Raw genomic sequence first — 14,788 nt, forward strand, 5'->3', positions numbered from 1 at the left:
CTTTAAACTTAACCATCACACACATTCAAAGTGAATTAATAATATAATTAAACAGCTTTATAATCAACACATTTTAACCTAGAAATCTAAGTTTGACATTCTTATAAACATGTATAACCTTATCTCCAAAGGTTATGGAAGACAAACTTTTAATAATGCTAACAATCCATTACTATTTTAGTTTGCAAAGAAAATGCTTAATATTAACATCTCATTACAGGAGGTTGATACCGTTTTAGTTTAGGAAGGGAAACATCACATCCATTTGTTCAGGTGGGGGAGAAAGTGAGGTTAAATACAAGGTGAGCGTCACGGTGAGCATAAAAAATCGAAGCAAAACCAAGTCTCAGAGCACACCAGACAAACAATTTACTACAGAATACCACATACATTCGGCCATATTTATAGAAAATGGTGTCTAACAAGAATGAGGAGAGTCATCACAGTGATGGAATGGATCCCCACACAATCGAAGTACTCAATAAAAAATTGGACATGAGTTTGGACGAATTGATCGCTGCAAACAAAAACAATAGAGGCTCCACCCACTCGATGAGAAGGAGAAGAGGAGGAGCAAGAAATGATGAGCACACCAATATTACTTCTCGTTCATCTGCTCAATCCATTCCTCACTCTCAGCAATGGCGCCACAGAGTGAGATCTTTTAATCCATTCATCCATAGGTGGCCTGAAAGTAGTGTTAAAAAGAGATCAAGAAATGGTCAGCCTGAACAAGAGCGCCCTAGGAAGAGGTTCAAGCCAAGCTTAGTAACCAATAAATCTCAGCAATCATCTTCGGGCACATTGAGAGGGAAAAAATTATACGTCTCCAATCTGGATCACAATGTTAGTAATAAAGATATTGAGATTTTATTCTCGGAAGATGGGAAAGTGGGATTGAAGAATGCAACAATTCACTTTGATGAAAAAGGCCGCTCTCTGGCAAGTGTATATTGTGGATTAAATTGGGTAATGCAACAACTTTTTAAGTTTTTCTCTAAATGGTTAGTGTTTTTTTGGTTGGTTTTGTAGGGTACGGGGGAAGTCGTTTTTGCAAGGGAAGAAGATGCTGTTGCTGCTATGAATAAGTACGATGGGAAAAAACTTGATGGAAGACCACTTGATATTCACTTGTTGAGAGAAGAGGATAAATCTCATGCTAATAGAAATATTTTTGAGAATGGAGGAGGAAGAAGGCGGGGGCAAGGGAGAGAACGAGGGGGAGGGATCCGGCGAGAGCGACTTTTAATCTCCACCATCGATCTATATAATTCTTCAAGTACTCTTTATTAAGGGTGGGGCGGCTTTTAATCTCCACCATTGATCTATAAATGCTCTTTACTGAGAGTGAGGGTGGCTTTTAATCTTCAAATACTCTTCACTAAGAGTGAGAGCGGCTTCTAATTTCCTCCATCAAGCTAAAGTACTCTTCACTAAGAGTAAGGGTGGTTTTTAATCTCCACCATCAATCTATATAAGTGTTTAAGTACTCTTCACTAAGGATGAGAGTGGCTTTTTAATTTTCATAATCCATCTATGTAATTCTTTTAAGTACTTTCACTAAGTAGATGTTAGATCTTTAAATATAATATCTATCTGCTTGCTTTAATATTGGTTGATTTATCTTTTTATTTTGCTTCACTTAAATTCTTTTACAAAGTATTGGTGTACTGATGTTTCATTTCAAATTCCAATTTTTGATCATTGTGAAGAATATGTATCATTTAATTTCAAAAATTATGAGGGATTTGAATCTTTTATTTGTTCGGCTTAGAAATTGAAATATAAATTTAAAATAAATTAAGAAAATGATATTTGTGTTATTTTCTAAAGTTTCATGGTTTAGAATGTATTTTCATCTTCTTAAACAGGAATATAAATATTAAAATAATAGGATAAAGAATTGTTAAGGTTAGGTAATATAAAAATTACCTCCAATCTCATTACATTACATTTTAATATCTCTCTAGAAATAATTTCTGACAAAAATGTTGATGTGATGAACATGAATTCATCTGTTCTAAACATAGCAAAAAGTTTTTAACAAACATTTTTTATATATTTTTTTATAAAATATACATAATTAAATGCATCACAAATGCTCTTAAGAGATGCATGCATAATTCAAACATATTACACAATACATTTACATCAGTTGAGCATTTACATCTTACAAAGCATTGCTCAATAACTCATTATACAAGTACATAATACAAGTAAGTACTAATCATTAAACAATATAAATGACATGTAAATTTTAGGGAATATCTTTGAGCACCCAAGGCTTTGGTATTTCTCAATTACAAGAGGGAGAGAATCACTAACTACAAACTAGTGATCACATGAACTGAGTCTAATGGATTTTTCATTTGTCATGTAAGATAAATAAGTACAAGAATAAATGACGTGAACTGAGTTTAAAGGTGTGTATCTTCCACCTCAAATCACCATAAGATGGGGAGTTATATCCAATACCAACCTCAAACATGTTAGCATGAAGGATTTTCAGCAAAGGATGGATAGCAATAATACAATCGATTGGGGTATAAAAATTGTTTTGAATGGATTAGACAAAGTTTTCACCTTCCTCATGTTCATGTGATATCCTTGATCAGTATTGAAATGTATTAGACACAATGATATAGAGAAGAGGCAAGTTATTGTTGGAGGAAGGGTTTTTCAAAACCTAAGTATTGATGTCCTGAAGAGTACACATTCAATATCCCCTTCTACACCAATGTAGGATTTATAAAAAGAAAAGATTTAGATAAATAATCTAATGATGAAATGGAGAAATGTAAAAGAATGTGTAATATAAAGTGGATGGAAACTGAGAAATTATGTATCTAAAATACCCAAAGTTTTATATAGGAGCAAATGTCAAAGTGAAATTGGAGACATTGTGACACTTTTGAGTAAAGTTGTTTGACTTCTCGGTACTTTATAGTTGAACCTTATAAACTTAATTCCACATCAAAACAATCCTGACTCAGCAAGATATGATCAATCGATTGAAGACGTTAGTGATAGCCTTCCTGAGAAAATAACAATTTTGGAAGTAAACAAAAAAATTTATATGACAAATGTAGTTCATAGTGTTTATGAAAAAAAATTATATGAAAAATTTAGTTCATAGTGTTTACGAAAAAAATTATATGAAAATAATACTATGAACTACATTTGTCGTATTGGACATTTAAGTAGTTACGCTTAAAACTAGACCTAGATGTATACTAGTTTATGACTATCATCCTCGGGAATCGATAAGGAATTATAGAAGGGTGAATGATGCATTGTCCATGTCGTTAGTGAAAACCATGGAAGGAGATAAGACCAAAAGATTGTCCCTAGAGGCACAAGGTGTTATTGATAGTAGAGGATGTTAGCTTATTCAATTTTCAAAGTTCACCTACATAAGAATGGAAGGATTTTAAGATAAACAATTAAAATTGCTATGTATTCAGTTGATAAGTTGATCTTATTGGAGATGTCAAGATAGTAGTATCCTAGGGACTTCTAGATTCTAAGCATAAGGTAGGGGTAAAATCCCCAATTTTAATGGCTAGTAAAAATTTTATAGAATTAATTTTATTAAAGGCCTTTAAAATAGAATTACAAGAGAATAATTTATAACTGTATGATGTAGCTGTGGAAAACTATGAATCATACGAGAATAGAGAAATATGTTTCTTCTTCAATGAAGCAATTGTCAAGCTTAAAATGTTTACGGATTAATTGTCCAAATGACCACAAGTGAGGACTCTTGGGAAACATGCAGCCCCTTAAAAGTGAAATATTATGATCAGATCTTGGATCCCAACTACAATATAAATCAAGTTTCCAATGAACTGATACAAAATCCTAATTTGTTAAAAAAAGGAAATATCTTCAATTAGGGATCTTACAAAGATAATCTTGGATGGTTCTTCTACTTGGTTAAATTATCATATCTAGGCCCTAAAATCAAAGGGATTTGCATTGATGTATAGCAAAGATTCAACCAAAAAGAGAAAAGACAAAGAAGATGATAATTTTGATGACTTCTTAGTTAAGAAGAGGATGATATAAATAAGAAATTCAAGTGGTTCAGCATGAAGAAGGACTTATTATTGTTGAGGCCCATCCTAAATTATTTGTCACCATTACAAAAATTCCAAAAGGATCATTTTTTGTTGCCACACAATCATAATGTATGTGTAAAGTGGAAAATCATGATCGAACCCTAAGTGTTCCCCCCACCACTCCAAGGAGAGAGAAAGGAGGTCACTAGGGTTGATGGTTTTCACTTAGGAGAGACTTTACATTCAAAAGAGGGGTTGAAACCCACAAGATCCAATCCCACACAATGCAAGATTGGATTCTAAATGAGTTTCAAGGGTTAAGACAGCAAGGCTACCCTCTTTTGTAAAGAATGTAGATAGAAGGATTGAGCTAAGAATGCATGTAAAGTGAGAAAGATTCACTTATAAACAGAGATAGGAATATAGGATGAAGCTGCGGACCTGGAATTAGCAGTAAAATGTCGAGACGACGCTGTCCTGCAAATTTGAGTGAAAGTTGATGGGACGATGGCGCCCGGCGTGCACACGATCCTCTGAAAAATCCGCGAAACGAAGGGGGATCTGTTCGTCTTTGCACAAGGATTCCAGATCTTCAATTACAGTCGCGTACCTGCAACCTACACACAAAAAAGAGAGGACGATTGGGGGGTTAGGGATTAGGGGTTTGCCCTTAGGTCAAACCCTGGTTTTGGAATTAACCAAGAAATGAGAATGCTGTAAATGTAAATGATTGTAATGTAAACAAGTACTAATACCTTGTTGTAAAAATGTTTGTATTCTTACATGCGAAGGTGTAAATGTTGTTGTATGTTGTATGTTGTGTGTGATCTCCTCTTCAATGGTTGAATCCTTGTCTTGAATGCAACACTTAGCCTTGAATGGAGACTTAGAATGCTCAATTGCTTGAAGGAATGCTTGAATGCTTGAATGCTTGAATGTTTGAATATCGCTTCGGCGTCTTGTACACATATGTCCCTCCCTCCTCAAAATGGGAGAGGAAATGTAGTTTATATACTTGCCAATTAGGGTTGAAAGACTGATTTTTCCGACCTTGGGCTGACATAGCAACCTTATTTTCCAATTTGCAAACTTAAAGACTCGAAGCCCCATAAGAGACCGGGCCCAAAATAGGGCCAGGGACCAGGGCGCTGGGCGCCATGGTCCTGAAGGACTAGGGCATTGGGTGCCATGGTCCCACCTCCAGGGACAGCAGGGTGCAAGGAGGATCAGGCCAAGGTGCTGAAAAATGCAGTTTTTGATGTCATGAACAAGTTTCGGGGTCTCCATTTAGGTCCAGTGTTGCGTCACCATCGTGAAGACCCAAATGCAGTCGAAATTGCAAGTGTCACAATTTTAGGACGCTACAGTATGATACCAACTATAACCCAAGATATGCAAAGAACTATGCAATCCCCTCTTCAATAAGCACAATTCCTAGTTCATATCAACTCAAAGAGTTCAAGCACGTAACCAATTGGGTAGAGGGAATGAGAGGTGGTATCTAAGGTAAACAACCAATAATGGTAATACTTGTTACCTCTATAATCAAGATAATGTTCTTACTATCCCCTCCTGGTAGAGTAGGTTTTTTATTTTTCTTATGTTAGAGGATATTTCTTTTTTTATTAACATATTATTAAGATTAATTAGATTATTTCCACTTGTTTAATATGATACCTCGTGGTATAATCCATTAAATACATGTGTCACTCTCACCCACATGTGGGTAATTGAGTCATACACCCTCTTTTGGTTATACATGTCACCTCTAATCAGCATTCATTTGTCTATATCTATGTAAGCGTTGCTATATGTTTGACATTTACCAAGTAGATAAAACCTCTCACCTATTACGAATAATTGAATTTAACACTCCACTTGAATGTATTTTCCCACTTTTTGTTACATAAATATCACTCTACACTCACCTCATCCATTTTAGTGAAAGTACAATTACTATTCTCAAAATTCTCTTTGAAGATTCTCCATCCATTTCACTATTTCAATCTCCAATCATTTCATGATTTAAATTTTGTTTGATCTACAATCAAAATTAGATCCTACCCCAATTATTGCTTCTTGTAAAATCTAAAATGATATCAAATCCTTAGTTTATGATATATTTTATTTTTTGTGACATTTGAAACTAATCAAGTGTTAGGATTTTTCTCAAAAACCCAGTATACTCTTCTCTTGCAACATTAACTAAAGAATCATAATAGTTTGAAAGAAAAAGAATCATCTATAAACTCTAGCTTTTATATTTGTGTCCTTGTGATATCTAGGTGATTATATCTTTTCAATAATATTGGAAGTGTTTTCAACCTTTCCATAGCATCTAGGAAGGCTTGAGAAAGTCAAGATTGGATTTTGTTTCACCAAAATTGAAGATTAGGGAACCTAGTTGCAAAACAAGGGTTTAATTGTGGTTCTAGAAGTTAGATGATCTTTTGGATCCATTTTGACCCAAACAAGTTCCTCACCATCATTCTCAAAAGGACCAAACTATAAAGATCAATTTTTTTAAATGTTGAAATTCTTGAAATTAACCTCTAAGGGGTAAGTGCACCAAGTTGTGGTACCAAAAAGGTGTCACTTTTTATCTTTTCATAAAAATGCATCATTGACATGAAATGATCATCCAAACCTTTGGGTTGGATACCCAAGGCAAATCCAACCCAAAGGGTTGGTCTTCTCCAATGCAAACCGTTTGGCGAGCACCAAATTTGGCACTCGCCAAATGTGAATAGTAAAATTTGTGCATTTGGCGAGTGCCAAATATGTCGCTCGCCAAATGTTCTGCATAAGTGAATGGAAGGTTTTGTGAATGTGCAAATTTTCTAATTTGGGCACAAGTTATACCCACCCCTGAAGAAGAATATATACATGAAATATAGCATTTAAGTATTATACTTTAAGTTATATGTCATGTATATATTAGTAGGATTTTTTAGAGTGGTTTCGGCTCTATAGGAGTTATAATGTAGATTTCTAGTTTTTAGCAGATATATAAAATTTCAAACTTGGTCAAACTCCAATGATCAGCATGCTCTTATCAGCTTTTTCTCACTCTCTCTATCTCACTCTCCTTTTCTCCCCCAAATTCTAGGCCTATAGATATCTCTACCACTCTTTCAATAACCTCTTTCTACCTCTCTCTACCTCACCTTCCCTCCTTACCCCCATATCTATCCCCCCTCCCTCTCACTCATTCTCTCACCATCTCTTATTGTTTCTCTCCCCTCCCTCCATTCTCTCGATCGCTCTCTCCCTCCCACCCTCTCTCTCCCCATCCCTAGGTCTCTCCTTCCATCCATATTTACCTCTCTAACTCTCTCTCCATATATAATTATCAACCTCTCTCCCCCCATATCTCTCTCACTATATCTCTCCCCTAAGTCTACTTCCCTCTCTCCCTAGGCTCTAGCACTTATATCTCTTCCCTCTCATGTTCTTTACCTCCCTCGCTACCTCTCTTCTTGCCTCCTTACCCCTCTTTCTCTTTTTGTAAACTTCTCCCTCTCCCTCACATTTATATCTATCCCTATCTAGGTCTCCCAATCACTCTCTATCTACCTGTCCCTCCCTCCCTCCTTATCCCTCACTTTCTCTATGTTATTATCTATGTCATTTTCTCTCTCCCTCCCCTCTCTCAATCATCGCCTCTCCCTCCCTTGTATAGGGTTTAGGTAATTGAGAGTATGATAAAAGTATAGGGTTTAGGATATAGAGTTTAGGGTTGAGGGTATTGGTATGGATTTTGATGTACAAGATTGATGGTACAAGGTTTAAGGTACCTATAGTTAAGGGTATTGTCCATATTCACTCTCTCTCTCTCTCTCTCTCTCTCTCTCTCTCTCTCTCTCTCTCTCTCTCTCTCTCTCTCTCTCTCTCTCTCTCTCTCCCTCTTTATCTCATCTTTCCTTACTACCCTCATATATATCTCCCTCCCCTACTCTCTCTATTCCTTCTTTCCATTGTCTATGTCATCACCTCTCCCTTCTACCCTCTCTCCAACTCTCCCCTTTCTAGGTTTCTCCCTCATTCCATCTCCACCTCTATACCTCTCCATCCATGTCTCATTAGGCACCTATCTCTATGCCCCTCTATCTATCTCTCTCATCTAGATATTTAACCTCTCTCTCACCTTCTATATATCTTACATGTCTATCTATCCCTCTCTAGTTCTCTCCCTCCCTCTCCACCTCTCTCTCTCCACCACCTCTTACCCATCTCCCTTTATAAACTCTCTCCCCTCGACTCTTTATATCCCATAAGATCTAAACCTATTACTCTCCCTCTTCTCTATCTTTATCCTCTATCTCCCCTCTTTAGTTCTCTCCTATACTCTCTCCCTCTATCTCTCACCTTCCCTCCTTATCTCCATATCTATCCTTACGTCCCTCCATCTATCTTCTCCTCCTATATTTTTTATTCACTCTCTATTTTTTTCTTGATCACTACCTCTCCCTCCCAACCTCTCTCTCCATACCTATGTTTCTTCTTCCCACCATCTTTGCCTCTCCCTCTTTGTCTTATTAACCACCTCTCTCTCCCCCTCTATCTCTCTCATCTCTATCTTTCCACCCTAGGTCTCTCACCTCTATATTTCCCTCTTTAATTATTTCCTCTCCACCTCCTTACCCCTCTTTCTCTCTTTGTGAACTTATATTTTATTTTATTCTCTCTTCGTCGCCTATCTACCTCTTCCCTCTATAGGTCTCTCACTCACTCCCTTCCCACCTCTCCCTCTCTTGTTATCTCTCGCTTTCTATTTATTCTCCCCTCTCCTTTTCTCTATCCCTCCCCTCTATAGGTCATCACCTCTCCCTCTCTATATAAGATTTAGATAATAGTTTGTAGGGTATAAGGTTTAGGGTATTGGGTACAAGATTGATGGTACATAGGGTTGAGTGTAGTGGTCATATTGATACTTCCCTCTATCTCTTCATCTTCCTCTCTCTCTTCTCTCTCACCTCTCTCTCCCCTCCCTGGGTCTCTCCCTCCCTCTCTGTATAAGATTTAGATAATAGTTTGTAGGGTATAAGGTTTAGGGTATTGGGTACAAGATTGATGGTACATAGGGTTGAGTGTAGTGGTCATATTGATACTTCCCTCTATCTCTTCATCTTCCTCTCTCTCTCTTCTCTCTCACCTCTCTCTCCCCTCCCTAGGTCTCTCCCTCCCTCTCCATCTCCCCCTTCCTTATATTACCCTAATATATATCTCCCCTCTCTAGGTCATCACCTCTTCCTCCTAGCCTCTATCTCTCCCTCTCTCCCCTTTCTAGGTTTCCTCGTCCTTCTCCTTCCACCTCTATATCTCTCCATCCATGTCTCATTAGGCACCTCTTTTTTCCCCACTATCTATCTCTCCCCTCTCTTTCCCATCTAGGTAACCTCTCTCTTGCCCTCTAGGTATCTCACCTCTCTATCTATCCCTTCTCTAGTTCTCTCCCTCCCTCTCCACCTCTCTCTCCCATCACCCCTTACCCATCTCCCTTTATGAACTCTCTCCTTCACTTCTCTCTCCCCTCACCTCTTTATCTCCCATAAAATCTAGACCTATTGCTCTCACTCTCTTATCTCTCTTTCTCCTCTCTCTCTCCACTCTAGGTCTCTCTCTCACTCTCTTATCTCTCTTTCTCCTCTCTCTCCCCACTCTAGGTCTCTCCTATGTACTCTCTCTTTCTCTCTCTCACCTTCCCTCCTTCTCTCCATATATATCCTTCCCTACCTCCATCTCTCTTCTCCTACTATTGTTTCTCTCCACTCTCTCTTTGTTCTCTTTATCACTACCTCTCCCTCCCAACCTCTCTCTCCATCCCTATGTTTATCCTTCCTTCCATATTTACCTCCAACTCTTTGTCTCATTACCCACCTCTCTCTCCCCCTATATCCTTCCACCCTAGGTCTCCCACCTCTCTCTTCCTAGGCTCTAGATCTCTCACCTCTCTCTTCCTAGGTCATGTGGCCTCCTCTACACCCACGATGCATACCCCTACACTACGTAAACCCTACCACGTTTTGCCTCCAAAGTTGCAAACAGCTTTTTTCAAAATTTGTTCATACAACCATGCATTTCAATAAATAGCTTGTTGATTCCATATATGAAATATCTTCAACGTAAAAGTAATTATTAAAATAAATTAAAAATAATTAGTAAAAAGTTTCTATTAATTAGAGTTATTATACATAGATTTAAAATATTTGCATCTATTTGTTTTTATACAATAATAATGTATTGTATATTATACAAATAATAGATACATAAAAAATAATAACAAAATATTAAAAAATAATCAAAATAATAAATATGATCAATTATAAAATATATATTGTAGACACCCAAAATTGTCCAGTCTAATTAAATAAATATTTTATTTATTTAATTATCTAAGCCTAATTCTTCTATTAATTAAATAAATCTTTATTTATTTAATTAATTCATTTATCCTCTTCTAGCCTTATTTCTCATTTAAATAAATACATTTATTTATTTAAATTATCCTTTTCCTAGATTAAATAAATATTTTTATTTATTTAATTATCCCACTTCTTCTATTAATTAAATAAATCTTTATTTATTTAATTAATTCATTAACCTTTTCTACCCATGACACATGTCATTCATCTCTTAATTCATACACTACCTACCCCTTTCATTATTTTATTATTTCTTTTACCTCCCTCTAATCATAGCCGACCTCCTTTTACACCTCTCAATCTTATCCCTCCATTTCATATAGTGTTTTCTATATAAGGAGATGCTTCCTTCATTATCAAACCCTAATCACTCTAATAATTGATTCTAATCAATCATCTTATACACTTGACTACACTACGATCCTACTTGCAACCACATTCCGTTCTTTGTTGAGCTCTTGTGCATATAAAATCTGAGAGCAAATATATCAAGTATGATCAATGGAGATAGGAAGAATGGAGATCCAAACACTATTGGACATGTGATGGTATAATCTTTGTGATTTTGTTTGATTTGCATTGTCTTAGGTAATCTTCATATGTTATGGTAGATCTTTGTTGCTGTTAGGCTAGGGTTTTGTGGTTGAATTCATTTAGCCTTTCAATATTGTTATTATTGTTATCCATTTTCACCATATACATTTTGGCATGCCCGGTGGGACTCTTGTCCCTTTTGCATTTAACATCTTTGTTGCAGATTTTGTATGTTGAAGTTGCAGATCTGACGTTTTCGGCAGCATTTTGATATTTTCGCGTCTGCGCACTTTCGGATCGCGTTTTTTATTTTCTGGCGCGTCTGCGACCTCTGGAATCGCATCTGTGTTATTGGTAATTTTTTATTTTGCAGGTCCCAGGAAAGCGCATTCGTGTTATAAAGTCGCATCTGCGATGTTTTTAGCTACGTCTGTGTCCAGAAGCCGCATCTGCATTCTATAGTCGCATCTATGCTTCACAGAACCGCATCTGTGTCACCCAGTCACGTCTGTGTTGAGGGTAACCGCGTCTGTGTTCACCAGTTTCAAATTTTGGGTTTTTATTGATTTAGCTTTTCAGATTTTGCATTTAGGGTTTCAGATCTGGTTTATTTTGAGCTAACATTTTCGGATCTAGCTAATAAAATTGGTGCAGCTTGTCTTGAAGGCTAAATCGTTTGGTTGAAGGCCCCTATTTTCACAAAGTCTTTTGGGTTTAAAATTTACCTAGCTTGTGTGCTTGCAAGAAGGGGTGATTATTTGAAACAATTCAAACTACTAATAAATCTTTGTTGCAGGACCTTGGCAAGGGTTTTTGGATTTTTGTTATGTGCCTTGTTTTCATAGACTAGCAAACACTTCAATTGGTGCACTAAAATTGAATCATTGTCTTTTTTGTTTTGAGCAATAGGCTCTTTTTGTTTAATCTTTAGAGGGCCTGTCTTCCCGTGTGGTCATTAGGACTACTAGTGAGAAGAGAACGACCCAAGTGGTAGCAAAAGAAAAGCCATCTTCTTCCAAACCACTATAAATAACTGTATTCATGGTGAAAACTATGAATAACGTGTGTTGATTAGTTCATACCAACACTATGTCTCCCCATAAACCCGTTTGATCAAATTTATTTGATCAGTTGTAGGGCATAACCCCTACCGGCTAAGAGCCTTCTGTATTTACAGAGCTGAAAGTGCCGCATGTATGGCCACACGAGCAGATGCCCTTACTAGCACCTTTTTGTTTTAGAAGCCCAAATCCTTCTAGTTGTTGGGGCAGGAGGTCGGACCTCTGGTAGTGGCCCACACACATACAGTTCTTAGTAGAGATACAAAGTTCACCACGAGGAGTTTTCGTGGGGACTGATGCTTGGCTGAGCCGAGAAGTGAGTGCCGAGGGTGGAGCCAGTGAGGTCAAGCATCTAAGTATCCGCTCTGAATAGCGTAGCCTCGGGGGTAAAACCCAATGTGGGATCAACAACTATTGTCTTGGCCAGCCATAAGAATTTTGTTTGACTTATGTTAAACATTCAAAACATTCAAGACCAAACAGCAAAACATTGTGTCTTTTGTGTCTTCAAGTGTATGCAAAACATTTTTACATCAAACAACACAACATTTTTTTTTTTTTATTTTTTTTTTGGAGTCATTTTGAGTCTAGACACTTGCAAACATTGGGTCTTCATCAACACTATGTCCTCTTGTCACGAAAAATAGTCAAATAGTCAGATTTGGTCACAACAAAATGACTTCACAGATTAGAAAAAATTGCACAAATTTTACAGAAACACGTTTGTGTTGGACATAATAGCATCTGTGTTGTATAGCCGTGTCTGTGAAGGGTAGAAACGCGTCTGTGTTCCAATAGTAAACATTGCACTTTGCAAAAAAAATCTCGAAAATGCCTCTATGTTAAACAGAGTTGCGTCTGTGTTGGGAAACTGTGTCTGTGAAGTATACAGGCGCATCTGTGTTTAGAATTGAAAAACTGTTATAGTCCAGCAAACAAACACAGTCAGTTTCAGAATTCTTGAGCTTCCTAGGTCATTTCTCCAGGGTTCATCTAGCATTCAACCTGTCTTTGGGTCTCACAAAGTCCATCATTGCTTCACATCTCACTTTACATTCACAATTGTCTAAACTTGAGTCAAAAGGTCACTTGCTTGTCCTCATCATACTTTGTCAACACACTACATACAACAACACTTTGCTAAGTGGTCCCTCATCAAGGTTTCTTACCTTTGGGTCTCATTTGGTCTTACTTAGAGTCAAGGTCAACTTACCTCATCAAGAGAAACTATCCTCTTTTTGGAAGTCACACCTACTCTACTACATACATACTTGGTCTTACACTTTGGACATTGCAAGTACACTTCAGATTCATTTACATTTCATCCAACTCTTAGTCTTCCATACTCTTTCCATTTTTCATCTAGTCTCTCACATCTTGGTCAATACCTAGTTCATGGTTGAAACCCGTCTTCAAAAATCTAGGAGAGAAACTAAAGAGGCTCAAGAGTCCACAAACTTGAGTTCTTATGAGTATGACAATGATATCTTTTTCAATTCTGATCATACTACATCACCTGACATGGATGCCTATAGAAACATTCCAAATGTTGAGAACATGGACACTACAAACAACAATGCTACACACAATGACAATGTGGACAACTTTTCTGTACATTCAGCAAATGTGGAAGAATCCATTATGAATCCCCATTTCAATCGATTAGTTGAGGAAATAATGAGGAGGGATAGACAATACTTCTTACAAATGATGGAGTAAAGTGGAGCCAAGATACCTCATGATTTTGACATGTCTCAAATAATGGAAAATCGGCCTTTGCAACAAACTCACTCCAACATGGATCAAAGAAGGCCTAATAGTGGAGGCAATAAAGGACCACATATGGTACCTGAATCACCATCATCTTTGTTTCAAAAACCAGAGGTCCCACATACACATGGTCAAGCATATGATACTCACCTTTGCAGACCATTATGGAAGTCTTATGTAGAAAGATATGCTCAATCACATACTAATGCTAAGGATCAACCACCAAAGCAATTGGATATTCAAAGGCATGCTCAAAATTTGAACACAAGGAAACCCCGTGTCAAATTTGGGGGCAACACATTAGAACATGACATGCCTATAGAGTATGGTATACATGCACAAAATAGATATGGTGTTCCTCAACATGAATCTATACCAAGTGGTCCATATATGCAGCATTACTATAGACCTCCTCCATATGAACATGTGTATGATCAATATCATCCATATATGCAACATGCTCCTCCTCCAATTGGTGCCTCAAGCATAGGGTATGGTCCAAGAAGTCGATCTCCACCTAAGAGCAATTTGGAGCAACAAATCAAGGACTTACAAAAGAAAATGGAGGACATAAATACACCAAAGCCAACATACACAATGAGAGACATATGTCCTTATCCATTTGACAAGAGCATTCCAATGTCTCCATTTCCTACACACTTTGTGACGCCTAAATTTGATAAGTATAGAGGAAAATGGGATCCTAAGGCACACATAAGACAATTTTTCATAGCTTGCATTGAGGTAGCAGTAGAAGAGACATATTTGATGAGATTATTCCTGCAGAGCCTAGGTGATCAAGCTATGGAATGGTTCTCCCAACTTCCACCTGGAATTAAGTCATGGGGTGATCTAGCAGAGGCATTTATTCAACATTTCTCCTACAACATAGAAACAGACATATTAGTCACTACTTTGTGCAACACCAAGCAAAAAG

The 14,788-nt window shown here is 37.1% G+C and overlaps 1 protein-coding gene across 1 annotated transcript; it reads left to right on the top strand.

The window, feature by feature from the left end:
• Positions 1 to 411: 411 nt before the first annotated feature.
• On the top strand, positions 412 to 1,293 carry LOC131029181 (THO complex subunit 4A-like). The gene is made up of 2 exons (XM_057959575.2): positions 412 to 942; positions 1,033 to 1,293. Exons 1-2 carry the CDS (start codon positions 412 to 414, stop codon positions 1,291 to 1,293), a joined length of 792 nt encoding a protein of 263 aa, XP_057815558.2.
• The last annotated feature ends 13,495 nt before the right edge of the window (positions 1,294 to 14,788 follow it).

This window comes from Cryptomeria japonica, chromosome 3 (assembly GCF_030272615.1).
Source record: "Cryptomeria japonica chromosome 3, Sugi_1.0, whole genome shotgun sequence".
Lineage (NCBI taxonomy): Eukaryota > Viridiplantae > Streptophyta > Pinopsida > Cupressales > Cupressaceae > Cryptomeria > Cryptomeria japonica.